At 48.0% G+C, this 27,162-nt stretch overlaps 1 protein-coding gene across 3 annotated transcripts in view; it reads right to left on the reverse strand.

Moving 5' to 3' along the window:
* Window positions 1–27,012, reverse strand: part of CCDC85C (coiled-coil domain containing 85C) — a 107,071-nt gene extending 80,059 nt beyond the window's left edge. For 2 of the 3 annotated variants that reach the window (XM_083836539.1, XM_083836537.1), the window contains exon 1: window positions 25,797–27,012. In XM_083836539.1, the coding sequence (XP_083692665.1) occupies window positions 25,797–26,508 (712 nt within the window). In that variant the 5' untranslated portion in view covers window positions 26,509–27,012. The remainder of the gene's footprint in view (window positions 1–25,796) is intronic. The other variant, XM_083836538.1, reaches the window with a different exon arrangement.
* Window positions 27,013–27,162: the final 150 nt, after the last annotated feature.

Below are 27,162 nucleotides of genomic sequence, written 5' to 3' on the forward strand. Positions count from 1 at the left end.
TCTTGAATGTTTTTCCTTCTGTCGTCACATGGGGCCATGCGATGCAAAGGGCTCACAAACACTGGCTGAAATTCCTCTTTCCTACCTAGCACCGAGGAACCTGAGCAGCCCAGCGTGCATCCCTTGACTCAGACATCTGTTTTTCCAGCTTGCTGTCTGTCTTGCGAGACCCTTGGTGCAGCAGAATTAAGGCTCTTTATTGCTGAAAGGAGAGATTGCCTAATCAAAGCACAGGCTCGCTCTCCCAAAAGACACATTGCTCAAGACAGCTCCAGAAGCAGCCCTAAACCGAGCAATAAAATAATCAGAGGCCACTTCACAGGTCACAGCACAGAGCACTGCAGGACACAGGGGGCCGCGGGGGGCAGAGGCCAGCCCTGCCCACCCTGCAGCCTCCCCCAGACCAGGCACTGTATGTGAAATCCAGGTCGAAGTTCTCCCCGTGCTGCTGCTCACCCCAGCCTGGCCTCTTCCACGAAGAGAGTAACATCAGAAAGGGCTCCTCTATGGTGGAGGGGTGTAAACAGATTTTTTGAAAGAGAGCCCAGAATCTGGGCATTTTTTCCCTTAGCAAGGCTTGATGCAGAGCACCGCTTCCAGCGCTAAGCCCTGGTGGTGTCTATTCAGTCCCTGCACCTCCTTCTCAGCGCTGCACTGATAGCCAGGTTATGGAAACCCAGCTCAGAGGGGAGCAAGCTCAGCTCAGCTTGCAGCAGCGAGCAGGTTTGTGGGTCGAGGTGCTGCAGGCCTGACTCCCTGAGCAGCTCCACAAATAAAATTCCGTGTTGGGTGGGATCTGCAGCACAGCAAGCTTGCTTTTCGTCGGGTTGCTCGCACAGTGCCATGAACAAGCACACGAGCAGGCTGCTCTGTAAGAATTATGGCTCAGGGAGCATTTTCATGAACCAGTCATCTGATCAGCAGCAGTTGCACGAAGCTTTAAGGCAAAACTGGAAAGCAGCATCTTGGCACTCTCCTTGTGGCTTCTTAGAAAAGCTTCCCTTCCTACCTCCTTCGCCGCAGGAAAACCTCACGTTCCACCTCCTAGAACAGCACAAGTTGTGACTGAGGTATTCCTGAATGGAAAAGAGAAAAAGGAAAAGAAGAAAAAAAAAAAACCACCACCCATTCCAGATAAATAGCTTCAAGGATGGCTGCATGAGGGCTCTTCTGAGCATCCCCACCGGTGGTAGGGGCTGGGGCAGTTTGGGCCACGGGGCAGCCTGCCCTGCCCTTTGCAGATCCTGCAGCTGAAAGCCCCGTAGGCCTGCGGCAGGCAGCCTGCAGCGAGCAATGCCAAGGGGAAACAAAAGTTCAGGTCACGGCAGCCCTCGCAGGGTGCCCCTCATTTCCATACAAGGGCTATTTAAATGCAAAGACCGGTAACCAGTTCTTTGCTGCTTATTTGGTGGTACGAAAAGTCCGGCAGAGAATACGAGTGAAAAGAGAACTGAGCGACCCCGCTTTGTCCCCGTCCCTCTGCTAGCTGGTGTATCTCGATTCACAGCTCTCCACGTGGGAAGCACAAACACGTAGCCTTGTATAAGCAAGGAAGTGCTGACCAAAAAGTAAAATTTCCCCTAAAACCTGCTAGCTCCGGCACCCAGGAACGTCCCGTGCCGCCGCACGAACACCGCAGAGCTCCTCTTCTTTCTGCTCGTAACGGCACTGGGCAGCAAGCCGCCCGTGCTCTCCGATTTGTCCCGACTCTCGGTGGAAAACAAACAATGCGTGCTCGCTATTTTTAGTTCTGACCTCGAGAAACACACCGCTTCAAAACACGCCTAATTCACACATATGTAAGCAAGAAAAATTACTCACGGGCAATGAATAACTGGTGTTTGACATTTAAATGTAACCTGTTTGTAAGAGCAGTTAACTTTTGTATTAATTAAGGCACACTCGATGCAAGAGTTCTTGTGTGCTGCTCATCCTAGGATATATGAAAATCGTTGTCTGTCTCAGAGAAAAACGTGAGCATTATGCACAATTACCTGCCTGTACTTTCCGCCTGGGTGCCATTAAAGACAGCAGAATGCCATCTAGAGTAATTTTAATTCTATATCCTTGCTGACAACCTCACGTAAATACCAAGTCCTGGATGTCATCCGGCTTGCGGGGCTTGGCACAAACCCTGCGGTATCGGTGGACCCGCAGCCCCCTACCCCTCTGAAAAAACCACAGCAGCTTACCACATTTTCGGGAACGCACATGCACGTAAGCACACATCTCGGAGGATCACGCCGGGGTCTGCGTCGGCCCTTTGCCCTTCCTGCAGCAGCTGGAAGGAGGCCGGCACACGAACGGCGGGCGTTGCACTTGAATCCTGGGTCCGTACCAGAGCACAGCGCACTAAACGAACTCGTATTCCCTCCCGAGGCGAGAACGTTGCTTGGTATCTCTTTTCCATTAGGAGGAGATGCTCATAATTAATTAATCTGAGCTTAACAACATTACTTTTGCTGTTGTAGCTGTGAGATTATTACCGGAGTGAGCCTGAGCGAGGAGATGGGAGCGAGGCCCTCGGAGAGCCAGTAATGCCACAAGTTGTTATTTAGAGAGGCAACCACACTTCTCCAACACCCAGACCACATCCCTTTCAGAAACGCAACATTTCCTAAAGAAGAGAGCTTCCAGCAGTACAAATAAATAAATAATGATGTGCCTGCAACCAACATAGCTTTTAATTAAACGGCAACTGAATAAACAGCACTGAAGCCGCTGCACCAGGACAGGCAGAGCCCCGGCCCAGCAGGGAGCAGAAGCCCTGGACCACTGCTGCCCTTCTGGTTTTCGACTCTCAGGCCAGATTCCCAGGAATCCCTTCTGTGCAGTCCTGCCTTTCCTTTGAAGCGGCCCAGGCTCTAGTTTTGTTGTTTTTTTTCTGCTGTTTTGTTTTTATTGTAGCAGCAAGCATCGCGCCGGCCACACACCAGGCGGCTGGGGGGGATTTCCTGACCCCACCAGGAGCGGAGCGGTGTTTGGCGAGCAGTTTGCTGCCAGAAGAAAGGCGGAAAGAGTCAAACGGATATCCCGCTCTTAAGACCGGCTTCCTACCATCAGGCATCAAGGATAACTTTTAGGCAAAAGCATTTATTTCTAATATTTATAAGACGATATGTGGCCAAGTAGCATGCACTTGTCACAAGTACAATTCCAGCAGCAAAAAATTTGCTGCTCAACTCCTCCCATTACCAACTCTGTCGTGACCAAACGCACAAACTCCCACCTTAAGGAAAGAAAGCACACACACACACACAAAACCACCTTTGGAGCATTATCTTTTAATGTAATGCAGTACCTCTTCTTCATTTTATGTTAACAGCTCAAGTTAGCAAGGTTTTCCACCTTGGTCTGCATTATCAGATCTCCCTCACCCCCGTATTTTGAAAAGGCAGTGCTACTCAAATACCAGCACTTTAGAGTGAATTTGCATTGTTCCTATGAGAGCAGGGATAGTGTTTAAAAAGAATAAAAAAATCCTAAGATACCAGGCATCGTTTTCACTTCTTTATTAAGCCAAGGATCTGTTAAAGTGCAGATTCCCCGTGCCAGTAACACCTGCCAGTACATAAGATACCAAGAACTGTTACTGTAATGACTCTGCCATTGAAATACAGGCTGGCATCTGACTACACTTCCAGAGAAGTGGGATATTATTCAGTGAGGGAACGCAGACACGCTGAGAGGTGAGGCAGGGTAAAGGCAAAGTGCAGGCAATTAGTACTTCCCTGACATAACCGCAATTTGTGAATTTGCAAAAATCCTCAGCTGAAACCTCCGTTAATTTGAGCCAAGAATAAGTCAAATGGGCCTGCCACGTTCTTGTCCCTAGAAAAAACCTCGGCACACCCACAGGCACCCCGCGAGGTGAAGCCAGCCCGAAGGAAAGCGATCCCCCCGGGTCCGTCCCCCTCCATTCCCGGCTGCCGCCCCCTCGGCATGGGGAACCGGGCTCCCTGCAATTCGATCGAGACGCAGGCACTGGAGGAACAACGGAGGAGAAAAACCTACCGATGAATTACAAGGCTCTTCAAAGAGGAAAAAAATGTTTTCCCAGGGTCTAAAATTACAGCCTAAACTTTAGCAGAAAAGTGACCGTGGGTGCCTTAGAGGTAGAGCGCGGCGCTCCGCCCGGCCCTGGTGCGCATGCCTTGGTATGGGAATGCAAGCTGCAGCCCTGTCACAGGTAATCCACTTTCTGAAAATATACTGCTGACCTACATGCCCAGGTGCCCCATCGTGTAGGTGGTCTGTTTCTTAACAAGAATGCGGCTGGTATTTCTTTGCTTTCATGTCCTCCCTGCTTGAGAGGCTTTGGAGAGCCTCGCTGCTGGGGAATCTCCCGCTCTGCGTGCCTGAAATGCAAAAAGAGGGGCTGGGTGAAACCTGCAGACGGGGCAAGAAGTTTCTTTGACAAGATAAACAGGGATCGCTTCCTAACGGCTTAGACACAGGATACCGCTTCTCCTGTGAACGTATTTACAGTTAAATAATACATTTATATGACTAAAGGCAAGAGGTAATCAAAAGCTGACATTTCAGCTGTGCACCGCAAAAGTAAACCTCAGTCAAAAGCGGAATGCCAAAGGGAGGAAAGAGAGATACACTTTGATTTATAGGTTACTTTTAAAATTAGCGATGGGGGAGTTCTCACGGTAGCCCTGGAGAAGGTCTGTTTATTTGAGGAGCTCACAGGAGCACCGCCGCAGCGCAGGCTGGGGCTCAGCTCCACGCCCCAGGTGGAGCCAGACCCACTCCATCAGTATTTATTTACATTCAGATGCAACGGGGAGGCTATCCAAACACAAGCTGAGAGCGTCCAGCAGATAATTAAGTACTCTAATGCACGAATTTATTTATACAAGCACATCAGTCCCATCAAAAGGCAGGTCACGGTTTATAGTCCGTTCCCACTATAAACAAACTCCAGAAGTGCCCCTCGTGCCAAAACCACACTTAGAGGACAACATCCTCTCCCTCCTGAAACCCTGTCAAGGACGGGATTTTTGCAGGGTAGCTGGATGGGCGTTTCGTTCGACCCGAACGAGCCTGGGCTGCGTCGGCCATCCCGCGCCCCGGTGCTGCCAGCTCTCGCAGCAGGGCACCGGCATTTCGGATCCCCAGCAACTTGCAGGAGTTGGCTGAGCTGCTAATGAAATCACAGCTTATCTATTTTTACTGCTGCCTGTATACCTGCTCTGTTTTCCTACACATAAATTATTCTTCACTTCCTTCCTGGAAGAGCTCTTATTTAGCAGCCTCGCTGGCATTAACTATTGTACCCCAGGCCTCCAGAGGTGCATTAGAGCAATGATGGAGTGCAACGCCCAGCCAACAGCACGTGCACAAACACTGCCTGCACTAAACCCTTGCAACAGCGCCCGTTCGAACGAAGAGGCAATATAAATAGAAGAGATCATCAGCCTAAGCCCGTATAGGACACGGCGCGGAGAGCTGATAGCTTACTTCTTCCACTTCAGAAAATTAACATGCATGGGCTGAAATGATAGCTCTGCTTGCTCTGAGCACATCCGGCCCCGACTGGCCAGAGGGATGTCGCTGGGATTTCTTCACAGATATCGAGGGGTAAGGCAAGGCTTGCTTTAGATTTTCTCTCTCTCTCTCAGCGTGGTGTTTCTTTGAAAGCTGTCTTTAGTTAATCTTAATTCAAATTATCTGAAGGAGCCCTCTCATCTCAGCCAAAGAAATAACACTGGGCTTGGAAATTGTCCTCATGAAGTATTTGGAGGCAGAGACATCTTTTCATCCATGGCAGTGTTTACACAGTTCTCTCGATGTTTCATGAAAACATCAGCCAATAAAACAGAACAGTTCCATGCCCTGGCTGATCCGAAGTGATACACCAGCTTTATATGCACATTTAAAATAGTTGTTTTATTTTACAGGCACCTTTTTTTAGATTCTCATCTCAGTTCAGCCTCTGTCCCAAAGCAGCCTTCTGCAGATGATTCCTCCCCAAAGTTGCGCTGCCTTCCAGTACCCACACAAAACCGCTGGTCTCTAATTAGGAATTCAACTGAGTTAGCATCATAATGAGCCCAAAGAAGCTGCCTATAGGCATGGATTTATGTAACTGAGGCCACGCTGTCTGGAGACTCGAGAACAAAGTATTCCCCAGGCCCAACAGCTTGCTCCAGGAGCTCCAAGGGTCGGGAAGGGGCTGGGCAGCCCCACGCACATCGAGGCAGATCTCAACACCCGCAGGTCCTTCCCGGGAAGGAGGTGCCAGCAGGCAGCGAAGGACACGCTGCTCACCTGGTCTCTTCCCAAGACACATACATTCACCTTGTGAGAGAGCATGAGTTCTTGGTTCTTCAGCTGCAGAAGGCCTCAGGCTTCTTTTAAGGCTTTAGGTTCAACCTTACTCTTCTCGGCCGCAACAGACAGGGGGTATGGCACAGAAGGTGTCTTCTGCTGCAGCAACGCTGCTGTGGAGCTAAGCGTGCTGCAGCTGGTGCGAGTGGGAAGCGAAAGCAGCAGATGTGCAAAGCCAACGTTTGCATCAGCCCAGGAAACCTTCACACATGGCACCCACCGCAGACGGGCAACGGAGGCGCGGGCTGAGCAAGCCCTCCTCTGCAGCACCTGCTTCACCTCCTCCAGATACTCCCAGCACTGAGTTTAATCCCGCCCCGAGGGAAAGCAACGCGTGAAACACAAGGCTGGAGGAATACTACTCCTTTTACCCCTGCAGAGAAGATGCCCAAATGGCCCTGGCCACGCAGCTTTGCCACCAGGCACCAGACACACAGCGTGCACCATGGCTTGCTGCCCACAGATCCAAAAACCCAGCTCTGGTCCCGAATATGCTCAAAGCACCAGAAACTTCCTCCTCAGATTCACACCTTGCTAGCCAGAGGAGGGGACGAGATAACGCAGGGCTGCCTTGAATGGAAAGGGAACCCAATGGCTTCTCTCCAAAAACTCTGGAGACAACAGACAGACAACAAGCCCTGGCCGGGTGATAAAAGGGAGCCCCTACAGCACCGAGCTGGACGGAGGTTGGTACACTGGCTCCTGACCTAGGACCTACCAAGGGCTCACCTGCAGCTGAGCCTCGCCAGGTCGCTCCCCAGGTCTCCACAGACCACCGGAGAATTCAACATCTCCAAATTACCTCTTAACAAATGGGAGGATTTAACACCACAAGGACGGGATTTGGGTTCCTCCTAGGAAATTTCTGTTGTCTGTCACTTCCTGGGAAGAGAGGTTATCCCATGTTACTTCTTCTCTTACAGCAGACAAAGCTTCTCAGCCCTTTTCACCCCCAAATAGAGAGCCAGGTGTTCCAAAATACAAGTCACAACACAGTTAAGAAGGGCTAAGAAGAAGAAAAAAAAACAACAAAAAACTAGAGAAGCAAGAATCCCAAATGGGTTTTGCCTGGAGGCGAGGGGCAAAGGCAGTGAGATGCAGTAACTTCAGCAATATCATTTTACAAGATTCAAATAAAAAAAAGAAGGTCACCTTGTCACTACGGAGATTGGGTGGGATTAGTTTAATACCAGCGTGTCCAAATAAAGGTCAGGAAAAGCTCATCTCATCAACAAAGTTAAGAGGTATGGCCATTAGCAAACTGAGAGCATATTTGAGTGGTTGTCTAGGCGGGCCTGAGGAGGAGGCAGATGCCACCCGAAAGAGTTTGGATCAGGAAGTTTGCAGTGGCTCTTGGAGGCAGGTTTCCAAGCCGCAGATTTAAAAGGCAGGGTTGCATGGGCTTGTCCGGATTTGCAGAGCAGATCTGCCAAACATTTCAATGCATGTATCTGTGACACAGACCAAGACCTGTGTATGCTCCAGCTGGAGGCTCCCACGTTATGTTTAAAGGCCGGCAGCACGCAGCAGGTCTTTGCAGCATGCTGTGAGGCCAAAGCTCCTCAAAGAGCACGGCTTGGAGGAAATCCAGTGACAGAGTAACTACAACGCTCCTCTTGAAGGCACGGCAAGTACGAAGCTAACCCTTGGCCTGTTATGATTCATCTGTTTACAACCTCCAACATCTTCCACCACCATTCACACAGACACTGCCTAAAGCACCCAGCAAGGATAAACCAGCACGGTCCAAACTCATCTAATCTTTAACCTGGTCACAGGAAAGGGAAACTCATCTAAAGGAGCATGAGGAGGACTCAGAATAGCTCCAGAGCACCCAGGAACAGCCTCAGTGGAAAAATGGAAATACCTAAGAGCCTATTCCCCTCCCTAAATGCTCTGCTTTACAGGCTGCTTTGGGCTGTAGCCTTGACCGTTTTTGTCCAGGCAGGACCAATCCCTGCTCACTGCAAATATTCTTCTGATTAGCCACACGGAGGTTAAACCGGGTTTGAAGGTAATGATTGCATGACTCTCTCCTCTTCCACATGCCCAGCCTTCAGTGCCCGCCTGCCCCAGCACCCCCACAGGGAAGGCTTTTCAGACCCTGCCCCAGGGTTGCCCAGAAGCTGCCCGTAGCATTTGCTGTCTGCAGTCACCCTGCTAGGAGACGGAGCGGGCGCTTGGTTTGTGTTTGTGTCAGCATCCCTGGCTTCGGTGCCTGGAATTAGGCTCTGCGCAGATTAGGCAACGCGCTGAGCTTTATCTCTGCGCCTAATCACTAACAAAGTTGCAACCTGGTGCATTTGCACTCTACGAGGACTCTCCCAACAGCACGGGCTTTAAAGGTCATCTGCTGCTAACCGCGGCCCGGTTTGTCCCGGCAGGTCCCGCTACCACCGTCAGCAGAAATCCCATTAGGGGCACAATGGTCCCAGTCCGCTGAGGCTCCCCGGCCCCCCCGAGCCCCCGCCCAGCGCCTCCCGGACAATGGCAGCTTTTGTTTCAGCCCTGCTATTGTTCGGGATTCTCTCGCATCCGTGGACATGGCATAAAGAGCGGCGTTTGGAGAGATGGTTATGAATGAGGCCTCGGAGCGCAGCCGTGCAGCAATGCGGGGCCTGACCGCGGACAAAAAGGGTCACGGCTTCCAAAAGCCGCGTCGAAATTAAATCGTTAAAGATGCGATACGCATTGGCCAGGAACGAAAAGTTACGGGCTAACTGAAAATCAGAGGTGAAAACCTAGTCCTTCCAAAGTCCTCAGTGCAGCCAGGGTGTCTCCCAAAATATTTATGCTCAGCAAACTACCTAGCGGATCCCATTGCTTTAAACCACTGTTTTGAAAAGATTTTACATTGTATTGATTTGCAGAGGGGGAACAAAATTTTAGCTTAATGATAACATTTCCCAATAAAAAACGTAGCAGATAGAAGCAGTAAACAGCAGAATCTGCACCAAAGAAACTAGGTGAAAAACACTACCCAATAAAAACCTAAATAGTTCTCCTCCTGTCACAGACAATACTCTGTTCTGACCTTCAGCTGATGTAATGAACACTTGGAACTAAATTCATCAACAGGAAAGACCTACATGTCCTACAAGACCTGCAGGAGTTATGAGGGCCTTTCCAACTTTGTCAGAGCCTAAGACCAGGTCAGCTCTACAGTGCGAGGATCTGTCAGAGCTCAGGCAGCTGACAAAGCTCAGCTCAACTTCTAAAACGCCTTCAGCCCCACGGGCCTTAACAGTCAAGCTACCCTTGGCCAAAGCCCAGCTTTCTGCACACAGCCAGGCCTAGCAGGGACAAAACCATCTGCAAACCCAATCCATAACGTTGGGAAGTACCCTCTTTGTGAGGCTCTGAAGATAGTAATATTGTGAAACCTTTCTTAACCTTTAAAGAGTAGAGGCAGACATATAATTGCATTCAATGAAACATCATATGGTAATAAGCAGCAATGGAATAGGCAAGTATAAATCTCCCATTCAGGAGAGTGTCACACGTATAAATCTATTTACCAAGGATTACTCTGTAGCTCCTACCACAATAAATCATCAGGAAAATGTCTTATGCACCGCTAGCAGAGCAGGGATACGGAAAAGCCAGCAGGCTATTCTTCACGAGCAGTCATTGCTAAGCAGCCATCCTGAGAGTTTGTTACAAATAAGGCATTAATTAACTCTGCTTATTTGGTATGCTCGCTCAGATGTTAGGTGGGGCTGGGATTGGGATTGTTTTTTTTAAAACCAATACTTTCCCCTTTGCACCAAAAACACTGCTATAGACTACAGCACTAAGCCCACAAACCGGGTCCGAAGTCCACTGAAGGAACCACAGAGGCTCTTTTGATTTCACAAAACTTTGGATTGGTTTGCAATTCATCATCACCATTTACAAAAGAATGTTATTCTGGCCTAGTTTCTGCTCAGTGTAAATGTTTTATGTAGGCTAATCCCAGATAAATAACTGTTTTCTTGCATTATCTAGATCTTTCACTACACATTATGGGTTGTATTAGAAAGATTAAACACTGCACAGTCAACTAAGAGCCTTTCTGTAGGATGCTCCAGCTCCCAGCTCTGCAAGGATGCCACGTCACATGCTGAAATACCCTGTGCATCTCCATCCCTTACCAAAATCTCCTGCTCATCACCTGAGGTTTGTTACTCCTAGCCATGAGCAATGTTTCACAAAAGCTTTTGTTCTGTGCTGAAGTGTTAAGGCGAGGTCACGTTCCAGAAGTAGCAAGATAAGGAAAAAGACCTCATACCTGTGTAGCATTTGATAGACCAAGACCAAGCTAAAAACACCGGCCATTCATATGCAACAGCCAACTGCTTTAATGCCATTTAATTCGGTGAGATACACTTCTGAAGTGCAGCAATAAACTGAACACAACTTCAGCACCAGAACACACAACGTAATACAGTTCCCATCTCTCTGGATATCACACCAGAAGGGAATACTAATCTCTCTCAGGTAACGTACGTTATCGTACAATTCCAATCATTCCTTTCTTTTGCTTATTACTTCAGTTGCTATTTGTATGCTTAGCATCAATTGGATGGAAATCAAACAACCCTCTGCATGTCCACATGGCCTTAAACTGCACAGCACAAGACCACAAGCCGAATTCATCCTTGGTATAAATAACTCTGCTAACTGGATGTATAAAAACTCAAAAAATTGCATTCCTCAGTGTGGTAACCTCTCATAATTTGAGACGAGCCTGATATGCATGTGGAAAGAGAGTAAACAAGGCAGTTACTTCTGAAAAGAAAGAAAATCTGCACCTTTTTTCAAGTGCCAACTAGCTTATTGCAGTTTCCATCATGCCAACAAAATAATGATCAACCACATGTAAATCTTCCTAGGAAAACCCCCAATCTTCTCCTAATAAAACTTCTGTAGAAAACGCAGGTATGTTCTCTCATTTCCAATCCTCACCACAGAACTTCCACGATAGTCACCAGCCCACCCAACGCAGATGTGGAAAAACAGCTTCACCGTGGGCAACTGATACCACAAATGCTGCTCATCCTAACAAACAACTCCGTTAGCAGCTGCATGACCACATCATGGAGATCGCTACCTCCAAAGCTAAAACCTGACAGACTCTTGCTGGGAGCCTCGCTGGTCTCCAGTCCTTGAAAAAGCACTGAGATCCTGGAGCAGCTTTGCAGGTTGGGAATACAGTTTACTGCAAAAGCAGCACGTGAAAAGTTTGCTGGCATCCGCGTATCTTACAGCTATAGAGGGACTTCTCCCTTTAGAACCACCTTTCTGGTAACTTCATAAAGCACTAAATTCACACCAAAAAGTATTTACAAATTTTATCTACAATCCACACAATGCTCACATCGCAGAAAATCCTACTACCTGTGTACAAATAATGAGAACATTCTGGGATGAACTTAAGAAGAAGCTGCTAGAGAAAAATCTGTGCGTGCCCATCACACCGCTTGATCCCACCTACTTCGCAGGGTGATTTTCACAGGCATCACTGTCGCTGCCCTTTGACACGGGCAATTATCCGCTCCCAATCCTGGCTGACCTCACATTCCTTACCCACCTGAAACTCCCATGTAAAGATAACAGAAGTTTTCATTCACATTAGCTTAGCCTCTTTGTTCTGGAGAAGGAAATGATATTCATAATGCCCAAACTGATTTCATTCCAGTAGAGGATTAGCTTCTATCTCTGTCGCTGTAGAACGAAAAGGCAAGCAAGAAATTACTGTCAAATAATTACAATGCTTTTTGCTCTACAATGGATACCCGGAGGTTTGAAAAAACAACCCTTTTGCTGGATTGAATCTGCAGTTAATTTCTGAGCATGCCTCAGATACGCTTAGGAAGCCTACCGAGTCCTGCAGATAAGGCCCACACTGAGGGTCAGAAGATGAAAGCCCGGTTGCCTCTCTGTGCATACTTAGGCTAGTCAACATCCAAACCGTAAAAAAGGGCAATAATGCTACTTCTCAGGCTTATAAATATGCTATGAGGCCAAACTCATTAATGTTTACAAAGCACTCCTAGACTCCTTGTCTGGAAGGAGTTATACAACCATAAAGTATTATTCATGCTGTTCTAAGGCAGAAAAGTCCGTATTACTGCACATCCAGCAGTAGCTTTTCATGCACCATTAAGGTTTACTACACAGTCTTAATCTAATCATAAGCACTTCAGAACCCAGATCTGTCATTCGAAACATACAGATCAGACTTCACCACTGAATAACCAACTGGGTCAGCTACACAGAGCACAGGACACACACACACACTTTCTCGTTTATACCGCACATCTTCAACTGAACCATTCGTATTTCCAAAACTCCATCGTTACTGTTTTCCTGACATCTTGCATTATGTTCTCTCAGGATTTCAGCAGGTTCGAACCCCAGGGAATGGATCCACTTGCACATTTTTAAAAAGCTGAGATGGGAAGGTGAGCGAGGTCCAAGTCTACACCTCCTCAGGAAACTGGTTCCTTCAAGCAACTTTTTCTGCCCGTTATTGTTATAGGATCTCCTTCACCTGCAATTCTGAGAACGTATTCATAACTAGTGGTAGGCTTGCTCTTGACTTGCTGATCAAAATACAGTCTTTATACCTTCAGGCATCATCATCAATGCTGTGCTGGAGGGAGTTCAACCCAGCTGAATGAAACTGAGTGGTAAAAACAACAGCTAGCTCCCAAACCACATCTTTGGTAACTCATTCACTCATGTACTCCTCTTCCTTCAGGCACCTGCCGCACCCCTTTCCGGTGGCCTCCAACTCCGTCCTGATCAGGGCAGGCAATTCTTGCTGCCCACTCCTCTCCCATCACGAGGACATTTCCCCCACCAAGCTCAGCACAAGGGCAGCAGGAGAACCGAGGAAATAAGGAGCTCCCCGGGGCTCAGTGGAAGTTCTCCCCCAGCTGCCCTCTTGCTCTCTACCCACCCGTAGCAGGCCCAGGCGATGAGCACCTCCACAGCTCCCCGGGACGGGCCACACACTCCACGTGCGTTTTGTGACAGAGCAATGCTGACACTTTCGTGTTTGATATGGCTTTGCTTTAAATCCAGATATGACACCTCTCATTGAAAAAGAAAAGGTCAAATTCAAATATTGCCATCCTTACACGTAAAATGTAACACATTCAGGGAGTTTTGCCCCCTAGATCACATTACCTTTTACAGGGCCAATTCCAAACCTTCTCCCAAAATATTATGTTTTAAATATTATGTTTTCCTCACTTTGCACATTTGCTATTTTTCTACAAAATGCTCCCTTTACTTATAGAAAACAAACAAAAAACATACACAGAAGTGGGTAAACACGTAGCTTTAAATTTAAGCACGGCTTAAACAACTTCGCTGTTTAGAGGAACATCCTTTTAAAGAACAAAATTCCAGAAGACCTTTAATTATGCTTCCTAGGGTTAACAAAAGGATTTGCGTGATCCAGTTTCTCTTCCTTACTACGATGCAAGTGAGTGATGGATGTGACTGAACGCAATACACGTAACCCCACGGGATGTGCACCCATGATTTTAAATAATTAAATAGCATTAATTTGGGCGATCCTTTCCTCCCCGCCCCGCTGCTGCTTAGCTTTACATATAGAAAACATTTAGTGCACGAGGCAAACAACAAACAGGAATGCAATTAGTCCTTTCGGACCAAGATGTTGTTTAACTCAACTAATTGAAAAGAGAGAAAGCCAAAGCTTACGCTGCATGGCTAGCGGCGAAGTCATAAAATGCCACTTTTCTGAAGTTCGTACTCCAGTAATTATCTTTTATACAAAGAACAGTGACTCATAAATCTGCTTTTTCATAAAAATCCTCCACAAAGAAATCTGCAATAAAAGAGCTCCCCTCTTTTTTTTTTTGGTCAACTTGAGGCTGAAACAAGGTCTTTATGATCTGTGGGAGTGGAAAGTCATTAGGGTTTCAATTCCAAATGAAAATTAAGGCTTTTAACTTCCCATACTACTCATACTGACAATCTTTCATACATAATTGCCTAGGAAGAGTTACTGCGGTCTTGTCACCCTCCTAATGATTTGGTGATAGGCTGACAAATAGATCCTCCCTACAAATTCCCCTCCGCAAATGGGAACAAAAGCCAAAGGTTGTTAAGAAACACTGGGTTCACACCCGAGAGTGACTTTGATGACTTCTCAGTCCGAGCTTATTAGGAGTCACCAAATTAGTGGAGTCAGAAACAGTGCAATCAAGGGATCAGGTAAGAATTTAATTGGAAATAGGCAAGGTGTCTTCAGCAATTATGGCAAAGACTCTGCTGCTTTCTGCTGCAACACGGAGCAACACAACAACAAGGGCCCATTTGCTTCGACCGTGGATCTGCACCTTAGCTGGGACTGCACCAGGCTGCCAGATAGCCAGCATTTTAAATTCACATCTATAATATGACACCAAACAGTGCGACGCAGACAGGACGAGCTGAAATACAACAAATGCTGTCCCCAGTCTCTGAAAGGTATCAAGGTAGCCTGTTGCCCTGATACCGCCGTGAAAGCAGTATCATCTTTCTGCACTTGTCTCGCTTAGGTCTCGCTGTGGAGAGGCAAAAACACTGCTCTTTGTCTTTTTTGCTCTTTGTCTTCTCATTTGGGAGTAGAATCTCTTATTTGACAAGTTTCTATTTTTGACAGTTGTCTGGAGACTGTCCGCAGTCCGACAGCCTGCTGTCCCACGAGGTATATACAATGCAGAAAGAAGCACACGAACATATAAAGTACTTTTATCCAGTAAAGTCAAAACAGGATTTGAAGCAACTCCAAAACTGGGAATTAGAAATGTCTGGAGTTTTAGTTACTATATGGGCTGCTCGTTCCTTCCTAGCTCGTTATAACTGAAAACCTGAGTTGTTTGTTATCACTGGTATCGTAGCAATGGTTAGAGGCCCATCTGAGGTAAGGGTCTAAATCTGTAGAGCGCTGTACAAGCATAAGTGATCCAATGACCCACAGGTTACTTGGAGAAGATAAAGGAAAAAAATATATTATTCTGACTCTATAAAAGGTGAACCAGAGATTTACCTAAGACTACAACAGAAAGTCATGTTGCAATGAGAAAGCGTACCAAATCTGAGTCTCAGTCCAGCACTGGAAATTGCAAAACCATCCATCCTTCTGTTGTTATTTTAAAGCTTACAACTAGAACAATGCCGTCTTAACTGACCTTATAAAAAGACGACTGTACTTTGTTACAGGAGGCCAGGAGACAGGCACTGGGAGACTGATAAACCGGTTAGAATCCAGGAAGAAAATACCTATACCAAAACTAACAAACAAAAAAACCATCAGAAGATGGCTGAATCCATTCACACGCGTGCAGCTATATCCACGTGGCCTGGAAGACTGAGAACTCCGGGAATAATGATTTTTCCAAGGTAGAACATGAAACCACTCCAGCAAACAAAAGCTCTCCACAAACAAGGCGTCCATCATCGCATTTCAGGACAAAGAGGAATAATCGTACAGGCTTTAAAAACCGCTCCCCATGTTTCAGGAGGTGTAACAAGCGGTTAAGAGGAGGCAAAGGGAAAACTCTAGGAGGAAATCACACCACAAATGTTTTCAGAATTGGAAAACAGAAAGCCTGCTGCACTGGCTGAAATATCCGACTGGTTTGTAGCCTCAAAAATAAACATCACAGAGACTGCAAAATTGAAATAAAGAAAGCAAGTGCACAGGTGTACGTAACAGCAAAGGACAGGTGTACCAGCAGTCTGCACAGCAGCGAACAATTGACTCACTCACATCCTGGGTTTGAGTTGCAATCAGGAAAACGAACAAGGGGATATTTTATCAGAGTTTTTCACAATATGCCATCTTTGTGTGATGCATGAGCCGCCGGTGAAGATCATATAACCTATAACTACATATCACATTCAACAGCAAACAAGCTTTTAACTCAGTGGAAAGGGATTAAAAGCTCTGCAGATCCAAAGCATAGATCGAAGTTACATTCAGCTGCTGGGAAACATACAAATATGAGACTGCAAACCCCAGTAAGGGAGATAAGAAAAGGAAACCAGGAAGACAAAAGAAAACTATTCATCAAAAAAGTGCTTTAAGATTGTACATAAAAATAAGATTTTCATAATACCTTTGTTAGGAGCTGAAAAAGATTCAGCATCAACAAAAATAACATTTTCTTTTATTATTGATACTCTGTTAGCATCTGATCCTCCTACTCCAGCATAAAACAGTGGACTTTTATGTAGGTTATCCTGCAGCTATTTCTAGTAGATCCCACTAGAAACAAAAACGGGAGGAAATCAGTGAATACATCAGCGTGACCATAGTAAATAGCTGCACGTGTAAAACTGGGGCTACACGAAAATCATGCGGGCTATTACCTAAGTAGGTCAGATTATGTCCTCTTGTGGAGATTACAAATCTCCTTTGCATGAAAGACTAAAGCACGTATAAAGTCTTAACTCCATTCAAGTCAAGCACCATCCCTGTAGCAACTTTACAGGGCACTGAGATGTACCACACTACCAAATGGTCCGCGGCCTAATACAAAGTCACAGCCATCCTTCAAGGAGCACAGTGTGACAGGAGTGGCATACATAGGACAAGACATTATCAATAAGTGTCATAGAGCGAACGAAATGAACCTTTGCAAGTCAAAAACTGCACATGAAAGATGGCTGCAAATCCTCCAGAGTCTGCTTAGCACTTAATGGAGAGCCAGAAACCAGGAACGCGGGGTTTAACCTTGCATTTGTGATACGCAGCAACCCATCTTGGGATGATCCAAGGTAGAAGATGTGGGGAAAGGACAGTTTTAAAATCTAGTCAACCCCAACAGATCACATAAAGATACTGACAGCAAGCCTCCTGCTGCAATGGTTTCCATAGAAATATTAAGCTTTGGGGACTGGAAATGCTGTAAGGCTTGCTTTTCCTTTTTCTCTTTTCTAAAATAATGGTTTGTTTTTATTGATCTACTTTGAGTGGTCCTTTTGTCTGCTCCCTTCCTCACCATGTTGTCTTCTGCAGCGAGAGGACAGGACAACACCGCAGCTCTCCCCGCCAAACCAAACTGGGGCTCTCAGCACCACGTGGCTTCGTTTTGTCGCCCCAGGAAAGCAGGGACAGGTCAGACAAGGCTGCCAAACCCCCAAGTATAGGCAACCCTGGAGCATCCTACTGCCAAGTAGACAGCTTGAAACATAAGATATCTACTCTCCTGTCCTGTGCTCCATCCATTTGCTCCCTACACTTCTTCCTCTGCCTTCCACAAGCATCCAAATGCCACCAACTTGCCTGCTTAAGAACGAAACCCCAGCATTTGCATGAAATGGGGGGAAAGGCAGCAGCACGCAGTCATGAGTGTCGTTGTATGGAGCTGGGGGATGGAGCTGAAGAGCTTTTCAGAGCACTCCTGATTTGATTGAACTGAATCTGCCAGCAAGCCTGGGCTGACACAACTACACAAGACAGCTAACATGTCACCCCTTCAACTGCAGTTTACAGCTGGGCAATGCCCTGATACCATAAGCCCGGCACTCATCGCTAGCGCTCCCTCCGCTCCAGACAGTGCAGACATCTCCCACCATACCCACAGCAGACAAAAAGGGGATATCCACTTCTGCAAACCAGTAGGAGAAGCCCTTATCTCCTAGCCCAGACAATGTTTTAATTCACATCAGATGCAGGACTGCTTCGATCTGAGTGTGAGATCCCTGAAATGGAGTGTCTATAGTCACTTGCCAAGATGAGCGGCACAGCAGCAATGCTGACAGCACTCAGCACATGGTGCGTTAGAGTCCCCCAGTCTCAAATCTCACCAATAAATTAACCTGTAATCTATTTTGCCAAGGAGAATCTTTCACAAAAGACCCTTTGCAGGAGAATCCTTGAGCAAGGTGAGCATTGGGCACGGCTGGCCAGGACAAGGATGGCATGACCAGGGTGATGAGGGTGCTAACCTGGCAGCCTCCAGCAGAGAGGCTCTCCCCAAGGCCACTGCTGCCCCCCGGAAACTGGGCAGGCATGGATGGACCTACTGCTCCCAGTAGGGGACTCTCAGAAAACCTGCATTTCGGCAGGTATGAACATTGTGCTCTTTTGCCAGAGTGGGATATCTCCTTGTGTCATTGCTCGGAGGTGTAAGAAGTTGGCAAAGTACTGAGCTTTCCGAGAGGAGTAAACACCAAGGCAAGAAGCAACTTCAGGGATGGAAGAGCATATATAAACCTGTATGCGTAGGGACTGAGGTAGCCTGGCATAAATGGTCTCGGCCCAGATGTGAGTCACCGTGCAAGCGTACAAAATAACCTGTACAGCAGCCTTCAATTGCCATGGTGATAAATGTTTCCTAATGCCTAAGAGCAGCTGAGTCCTGAACTCCACACACCTCATTCACTAACAAAAGCACTCATTACGTTAAAAAAAAAAATCACAAATGAATTGTGGCCATTTTAAGCCTACCTCAGATCAAGGGCTGATCTACACGCTCTCCTTTCAATGGGGAGCGCTATGCTCCCACCGCCGTTAATTCAGAAGACGGAGCTCGCTTGCTTTTTTTGCTTCACAATTCAGTAGGCAAGGGAAAGACAGATTCTGTGAGACAGCGTTACTTTTTCTGCCAGGAGTTATCTATTCGCAGAAGTGGGTCAACTTTCTCTTGGTGGACATGTTAGTGTGCGAGTGCCTAGCAGCGCTGCCTGCGAATTTCTGTCCGCTCCGCGTGCGGAGGAACCTCTGCACATAACTATTTATGGCAGCCAAGTGTTTCATGAATTGCAGCAAGTTAACCACAAGGGGATGATGACATTTGGAGACAGGGCAGGATGAATTCTGGCTCGCAGACAAAAAGTCAGGTTAAAAATACAGAATGCAGAAGCAAACCTAGCCAGTCGCTGCTAATTCGCAGGAAAACTGGATACGTGGCCCCCAACCTTGCCTGCTCCACGTGAGCAGTGTCGTGTGTTTTGCAGTGGGACATATTACAGCCGTGATGAGCGTGGAAAGAGCTTCAGCATTTCCAGAATCAATAGTTTTAAGGGTATTTTAAATAGCCTTATAATGCTTTTCATTCGCCTCGCTCCACACCTCACGACACACCGAACATTTTTGCCACTACAAGCACCTCACCTACACTTCACCCACCCACTGTTGTCTGTCCTGCTCTCAGAGCTCCTGCAAAGGGCAACCCAAACACAGAAGGATGCTGCAGCGGCAGCCTGAGGGGACAACATGGGCAGGCCATGCTGTGGACATGTCTGTGAGAGCCACAAGCAAGGCCGATGCCCAGCTCCTGCCACGGAGGCCATCACCTGGGCCCTCCTCCTCCTCACTGCGGCCTCCATGGCGGGCCTTGTCCCCACACAAGTGTTGACCCTTGAGCTTTCAGAGGCAACGCCACTCTGCAGCCTCCCCAGCATTACTGCTCATACCCCTCATCTCCTCACGCACACCAAGTGCAACACCTGCCAAGGCTGCATTTTGGGTTCCCATGCCTGCCACTTAATTAGATCACCATTTAATTCGATCCTCAGCTTTATTTGATGAAATGCCTCCAGAGGACCAAATCATTTACATGTAACCAACACAATTTATTCCCCTTATTTTGATTGCTTTTGACAAGTGTAAGTGGATAATTCCATCAAAGGCCCATAGAAAATTGCCTTTTAATCAATACAGGTTTTTTTCCTTCACCAGGACAGCTGAGAACAAGATATCTCTTTAGAAAATTGAAAGAGGAAGACAAAATTGAAAAGCACTACTATAGAGACTATATTTCCAGACATGGCCCAATCTGAGTGCCTTGAGTAAGTTTCTTGAGCCTTGTTTTCAGGAGCACCAGCTGCCCCGAAGTTTCAGAGCCTAACGGGCTGGCACACACTTAATGCCCCAGCAAGAAGGCCAAAGTGGACAATGACAAAGATGCCTCCAAGCTGATGTCCCTCGGTAGAGAGGCCGATGACTGCTGGCTACAGGAAACTCAAGCTGTACCCTTACTGTTTGAGACATCAGCGTTTAAAAACCTACTAGCAGAACTCAATGAACTCAGAAGAGAGGGAAACAGGTGTTTCTACAGAGGTCTTACATTTAGCTTATCAGCCAAGGGAGGGCTTCCTTGTTTAATCGCAAGGAACCTGTATGTAGTGGCCTAAGATACCAAAAATACTAACATCCTAAATACAGAACAGGAAAAGTTAAGGCAACGTTCATAGGACTAAGAGTGCTCTTCATGTCAGAAAGATAGGAATTGATCAAGTAGATGAAACTCTGCTTCACAGTTTGCCAGGGACCATCGAGTTCTGGTCAGTTTCCATTATAGAGAAGACCCAGGCCATTGTGCCCAGGTGGTATGGGGACTTCAATGGGGTGACATCTGACTGCTACCTGGAAAAGTGATTTCCAGTCTTTCACCAGTGCTCACACAGCTGTGCTGGAAGAGTAGAAGATGGTCACCACAATACCTCAAATAGGATTGATCTCACCTCACTTTAGATGGTTGCATATGAACTACCATCCAGGTTTCCTTCCTGGAAGAAAGTAGAAAGAGCACATACAGTGCTCATTCCAGTAGAATAAGCACGTACAGTGTACAATGCTTCACCCTCTAAATAGACATAGGCGACATAAATCATGATACCAAAATCTCTTTTTTCATGTGTCCTATAAAGGAAGCCCAAGGAGACAAAGATATTACAGTCTATATTGCAGACACCTCAAGTTAAATCAGATAAACCTCACCCTTTGCTTCTGCTTCTACATATTCTCATCTCAAAGGCCTCATGAATACGTCATAGTAAATAATATGTATATTGATTATGAACACACTAATAAAAACAAAGGACTTCGGCCTAAAGGGTATGTGAAGAAGAAGAGAAGTAAGTACAGAGTAGCTGCACATCCGATCAATACCAACCCACAGGGAATGGCTATTTCTCTTTGCCACCATTTTAAACACAATATATCGTACCCTCTAGGTAAATATGTGGACATTTACAAGTGGGAATCAATAGAACTAGAGCTCTTCCCACCCCCTCACCCAGAGAGACCATTCTTCTTCCCTTGGAGCAGACAGCAGTGATGGGCCATAGATTAATGCCTCTGCTACAACAGGCTATCTGCTGTGCCCACCACCTCCCTCCATACCTCTCTGACCACGTTTCAAGTGTTGATATTTTTAAGAATGTTTCTTTTTAGAAACCTATTCATGTTTATAAAGAAATACCTAAACATTTCACCCAGCTGGAATAAAGTCAGAAAGACACTGGAAACAGCTTGGCACATTTTGGGAACCCAGAGCAAACAGCTTCAGTGGCAGGTGAATGAGAAGTTCTGATGACAAAAGCCATTTGATGGTGGAGGGAAATTAAAGCCCAAAACCTTTGTAAGCGTGCTCTGGATTTTGTCCCAGACACATCAACAGCTAGCAAGTCTGTATCACTCCAGGCTTGCAGCACAGGCGAGGAAATCCACAACATGCGCTCACCCTCGTCTGTCTCACAGCAACGTTACACCAGACTGGTAGAACTCACACGCTGCCTGCCTGCGGGACTGCACCAGCCACCAGGACTGACTTGTACCGAGCAACCACCAGCAGGCAGGACCAAGTCATTCTACACTTGCAACAAGGAACAAGGGCACATTCGCTCCTTCTTGTCAGCTCTCCGTCTCTCCCAGATGTACACATAAATCCTACCAAAGCCAATTGTCCTCTAATTGTTATTGGACAAACAGTTGTTCTAGTTAGATGGAGAGGAGGCTAAAATTAGTGGAAGCTGTTACTCTGCTTCAGGGAGCGTGAAGTCCCTCCTCCCAATGTTCCCACATACTTTACAATCCAGGGATATATCCCACGGGACCTGAAGGCTTATTCCTCCCCCCAGGTCATGTTAGTATCACACAACATGGCTATCTTCTTTTTCTTTTTTCCCCTCCAGTTTGGTGGGGTTTTTTTGGAAACTTTATTCTGGCAGAAAACAGGCTGTAGCAACAGCAATAGCTCCAACTGGGCTGCCTAACCCAACTGGAAATCCAGAAAGACTATGTACATCCACAGACACTCCCGCCACGCATGCAAAGTAAAGCCAAAGCACTCACAAGGACAACACAGCAACTGTACTTCAGTATCTGCCCTAGATCCGTGGGTAGATTTATTGCAACTACGGCACATCACTCAACACGGATGCAACTGGCCAGAACCCATCACACAGCCTGCAGGTGCCCCTATCCCTGCCACGACGGTTCCCAGCTCCCACGCCACTAAGCAGAGAATGAGAAGACCATTCACCGTCAGACTAAACGCACGTTCTCCTGGCTTTCAGCAGAACATCCAGAGCTGCGGAAGAGCACGTCATCCAACATTAACTGCCTTCATACTATCAGTTGTGCCTATTACCTTATCATCCATGAGCAGATACTTAGTCATCAGGTTCCAAGCATCAGCTTCCAAAAAGCTGGTTTATAAAAGTAAGTAGACTCAGTAAAGTCAAGAGAAGGTGGATCACAGATCGGTTTAGGTTTGTTTTTGTTTTTAACTTGTACCACTTCTACTGAATTCACCTTACAAACCCAGAGTTTAAAGTTCATCACCTCACATCGGCGCAGGTCACTGGGGCCAATAAATCAAGCCCTGGCTTACCAAGTCGCTTCCAAAGGATTGTTGAAGAGAAAATAAATATTTAATCCACCTTTGCTTGCTAAGATTTCATTAAAAAGCTGTCAACCTAGGAGCATTTAACAGCTGCAGTTCTCGACTCCTTCAGAAAAGCACTAACCCGGTGAAACAGTCCTGCTAAACACCTAGAAAAGCAGGGCACCTCATGAAGCCCAACTGACATCACTACCAGGGGCAGCACATTTCAGGACTTGCCAGCTTCCTATAATTTCCAAAAGCGCTCTAGCTAACGGCCCACCATACCTTGCTCTCACCAGTTGTCCAAGGCTCCTGCTTACTACAGATGCCAAGTTCTGCCCTGCATCTGTTTCAGATCCACGTCCCTCCTCCGTAAGGAAGTACCGGAGGGCTGTTCATCACTGCAGCAGTTGTGCTGGCCAGGCAGCTGCACCCACCAGGTAGTTACCCAGTGTGTTAAAGAAAGGAGATAACAGCAAACCAGGCTGAATTCCATGACCTAAAAACAAAAGGCCACTCTTTCTCCCCTTCCTTCTTTCCACTTTATCCCAAGGAAAAAAAAAAAAAAGAATCATCAGGAAAATAGTATAAAAAGATTAACATCTAGCCCGCACGCACCAAAAGCAGAGTCAGCACCAAGAGAAATGGAAGGGAGCTGGTGCTGCAGAGGCTGCTCAGTGACAGCTCCTCCACCGACCTGACTTGCTGGATTTTTTCCTCCACATTCACCGTCCCTCCTCTTCCACATTGTCATGGGCTTAAATGAGTTGCCACTTGGTCCCAAGCAAGCCTCCCCAGCAGACTCCTTTCTGCCAGTCAAGAAGGAGGCCCGAGAAGCTTTGCATTTACATATGTATTCACAGGCACTTCCAAAGGCATGCTGAGGGAAATGGCCTTGCTGAATACCGATGCTATCTAAGAATGACTATTTAAGTCATTTTACAGCTTCACTACCTAAGAAGAGAGATCGGGCTTGTTTGCATCTTTCCAGGGATTATTAGTCTAGAAAGTGCAGATCATATCTGTGCCATCCTCAGAAAGGAAGCCGCACAGGTTGGCAGTAAAGAGTTAGCTCCAGTACTTCCCACATCTTCCACAGCTTGAGTTGGGCAACCCTGAAACAGAAGTCACTAAAACCTAAGGAAGTATTTGATAACTAAAAGGGATTTGGTCTCACAACTGCAAAGCCCTTCTGTCCCAAAACAAGAACAGCACACTCAGTATCTGCCAAGTGCTCTCCGGGCCTCTGAGAACAGTGATGCTTTATGAAAATAAAGTCACACCAGGAGCAGAAGCTATCTGCAGGTTTACAAACAAGGTACTTCTGATTTACACAGCACTAGAAAAGAGAGAGAGGAAAAAAATTAAAATAATAGGATGCTTGCCGTTTACTGCAACATCTGGTGACTGGATCACCCTCTAAACCAGCAAGCCCTGTCTAATGGGTGAGGTGGCAGTAACATCTCCAGCTGCGAGTGGAAACACGCAGCTGCGGCAACAGGACTGAGCATGGCAAATTCGTGGATAAACATACCACTTGAAATCCAGGCTGATTAGTGCCGTGTGCCCTCAGATCTCCTGGAGCATCAGGACTTCCCATAAATCACCAAAAACAAAGACCGGCACTCCCTGGTCCCACCAGGACCACCAAAAGCTCTGGGAACTGAAGGTGGTGATCTGGCAAACACATCCCGCAGCCCCCTCCCCGGCGTCCTGCCCCTCAGTGGCCTCTCGTGCCCAGCAAGCCCCAAGTGGCACCAGTAGCAGCCAGCCTCCAGGGCTCCATCCCTGCGCTTGGAGGAGGGCTGTGTGTACCCCAACCCGAAAATACCCCTCTCTGGTCGAAAAAGAGGATTAAGTACATTTAAAGGAGTCTTGTACACAACAATTAAACAGACTGATGACTGGTTTGACTCCTGTTAAACCCTCCTGGCCAAACTACTCCTTCTAGGAGCCCCAAAAAATCCATTTTAAAGGCATTCCAATATTATTATTATGATGCCTGACCACTATTCAACAGCAGGAGAAACTTTGCTTACATACAAACTGTCAGAGGAGGTTTGGCACGATTTCACAGTGGAGCTTGTTTCTAACTTTAATGACTGGGCTGAACAAAATTGTGAATGCAGCGTCCCTTTGAGAGCAATCTCTTCTCTACAAACAAACCTGTTTCTGAAGAGGAGCAAGGGAACAAGGGGAAGCCAAGTTCCAGATCTCCAAAACTGGTGGGCACACCATAGCCAGGCAGCCTGCCCGAGAGCCCATGGAGCTAACAGGTGATGCTCCATGGAGCAGACCTCGACTTTAATCAGCTTCTCCCGAAATCTCATTTAGGTTTTTTATCAATCTCATCAAAACAGCAGATAAACAAGCCACACGTAACCCAGAATATTTAAAGGGAGAAGAGTCAGAGGAAGAAGGGATGGAAAAATCAGTGTTTAACTCTGAAAACACAGGCAGCTTTTTTTGAGGGGGAGGAAAAGCAAACAAAACACAACACCAGCCCTCCAGATAAAAAAGCCTCCGAGCCTCAGCCCCAGACACCAGTAACACAGCCCAGAAGCACCGCGCTGGGTGCAAGCACCGCAGAGCCCAGTGACCGCAGCCGCCACCCCCCATACACATGGGTGCTCCTCCCCGCACCACCACCCCCAGCTGCTCTGCCAGAGCACCCTGGGGCCACCAAGGATGGGCAGGGCTGGGGAGGGCAAGGACCGCGGCATCCCTCACCCCACTGCCAAGGGGGACTGGGCATGCGGAGAGGAGGTGGGTACAGGGCAGGACCAGAGGCACCTGCAGCCAGCAGGGCTACGAGGAGGGGGACAAGCTCACCGTTGAGACCGTTGGGGATGCTCCGGTGGTGAAGAGGCGCAGACAGGTCGTCCATAGACCTCCGCATGGCCCCGGCCTTGCTGTCGCCGGCCTTGTGGTGGTGGAGGTGGTGGTGATGGTGGTCAGGGCTGCCCGCGCTGCCCGTGCTGGAGGTGCTGCTCCCGTCCCCCACGTCCCTGGTGGCCGAGCCGCCGTTGAGGTTGGTCAGGCTGGCCTGGCTGTCGATGGAGCTCCGCGAGCCGGCCCCGCTCCGCTCCTCGTCCAGCATGAGCACCATCTCCTTCAGCTCCACGTTCTCCCGCAGGAGGGTCTCCTGCCTCGCCTCCAGGTCCTTCAGCTTCTGCTGGTATATGCCCACCTCCTTCCACATCACGCTGGCCGTGTGCCTCCCGAAGCGCTGCCATTCCCTCGACAGCTTCTTGCCTTTCTGCCGGTCGTCGTCCAGGAAGCAGCAGAGCTCCCGCAGCTCCTGGTTGTCGTCCTGCAACTTCTGGTTGACCTCCTTCAGCCCGCGGATCTCGTGCAGGTGGAGCTGCAGCCGCCGGTTCACGTCCTTCATCAAGTTGCCGTGTTCCACCATTAAGTTCATCTTTTCATTCTCCACTTTCCTCAGTCTTTTCACCAGCTCCTCCTTGCTCCACCTCAGCATCTCCTCCTCCGAAATTTTGCTCAGGTCCTCCTTGGACCCTTCGAGGGAATTTTTTGCCATCATCTGTGCTCAGGCAGCGTCCGTTCTGACACGGTAACAAACGGGGTTCGGGTTATTCGGATTATTTTTGTTCACCTGATTTCCCGGGACTGAAATTCACTGCAGCATCCTGGGGAAGAAATATTACAGTTCCCCACGGAGCGCTGGACAAGGAAGAACAGCAAAGCCGGACTGGAAGATCTTCTCCCCCGCAGATCCCATAATAAAAAACCCACCCAGATTAGGGGAGGAAAAAAAAAAAAAAAAAAGACGCCCCCCCAAGGGGGCTGGGGGGGGCTGCGGGGAACGGGCACCCCCGGGCTTAGCCTCCCCAGGGGATCGGCCAACTTACCCCGGGTAAAACAAGTCCGGCGGCCGGCCCCTTCCTCGGGGGGGCTCCGTCCACTTGTTCGCCCCCCCGCACCCCCGCAGCTCCCCCGCGGGGCCGAGCCCGGCGCGGCGGCGGACCGATGCCGGTGCGGCGGTGCCGAGGAGCGCAGAGGGAGCCGGCGGCTTCCCGGAACGGCTCGGCCCTGGGCACGGAGGGGACGGGCGGCAGCGCCGGGGCTGGTCCCACCTCCCGCCGGCCGCGGCCCTGCCCCAGCCGAGCGGAGGAGGAGGAGGAGGAGGAGGAGGAGGAGGAGGAGGAGGAGGGGGAGGAGGAGGAGGAGGCGAGCG

The sequence above is a fragment of the Anser anser genome, assembly GCF_964211835.1.
Source record: "Anser anser genome assembly, chromosome: 5".
Classification (NCBI taxonomy): Eukaryota; Metazoa; Chordata; class Aves; order Anseriformes; family Anatidae; genus Anser; species Anser anser.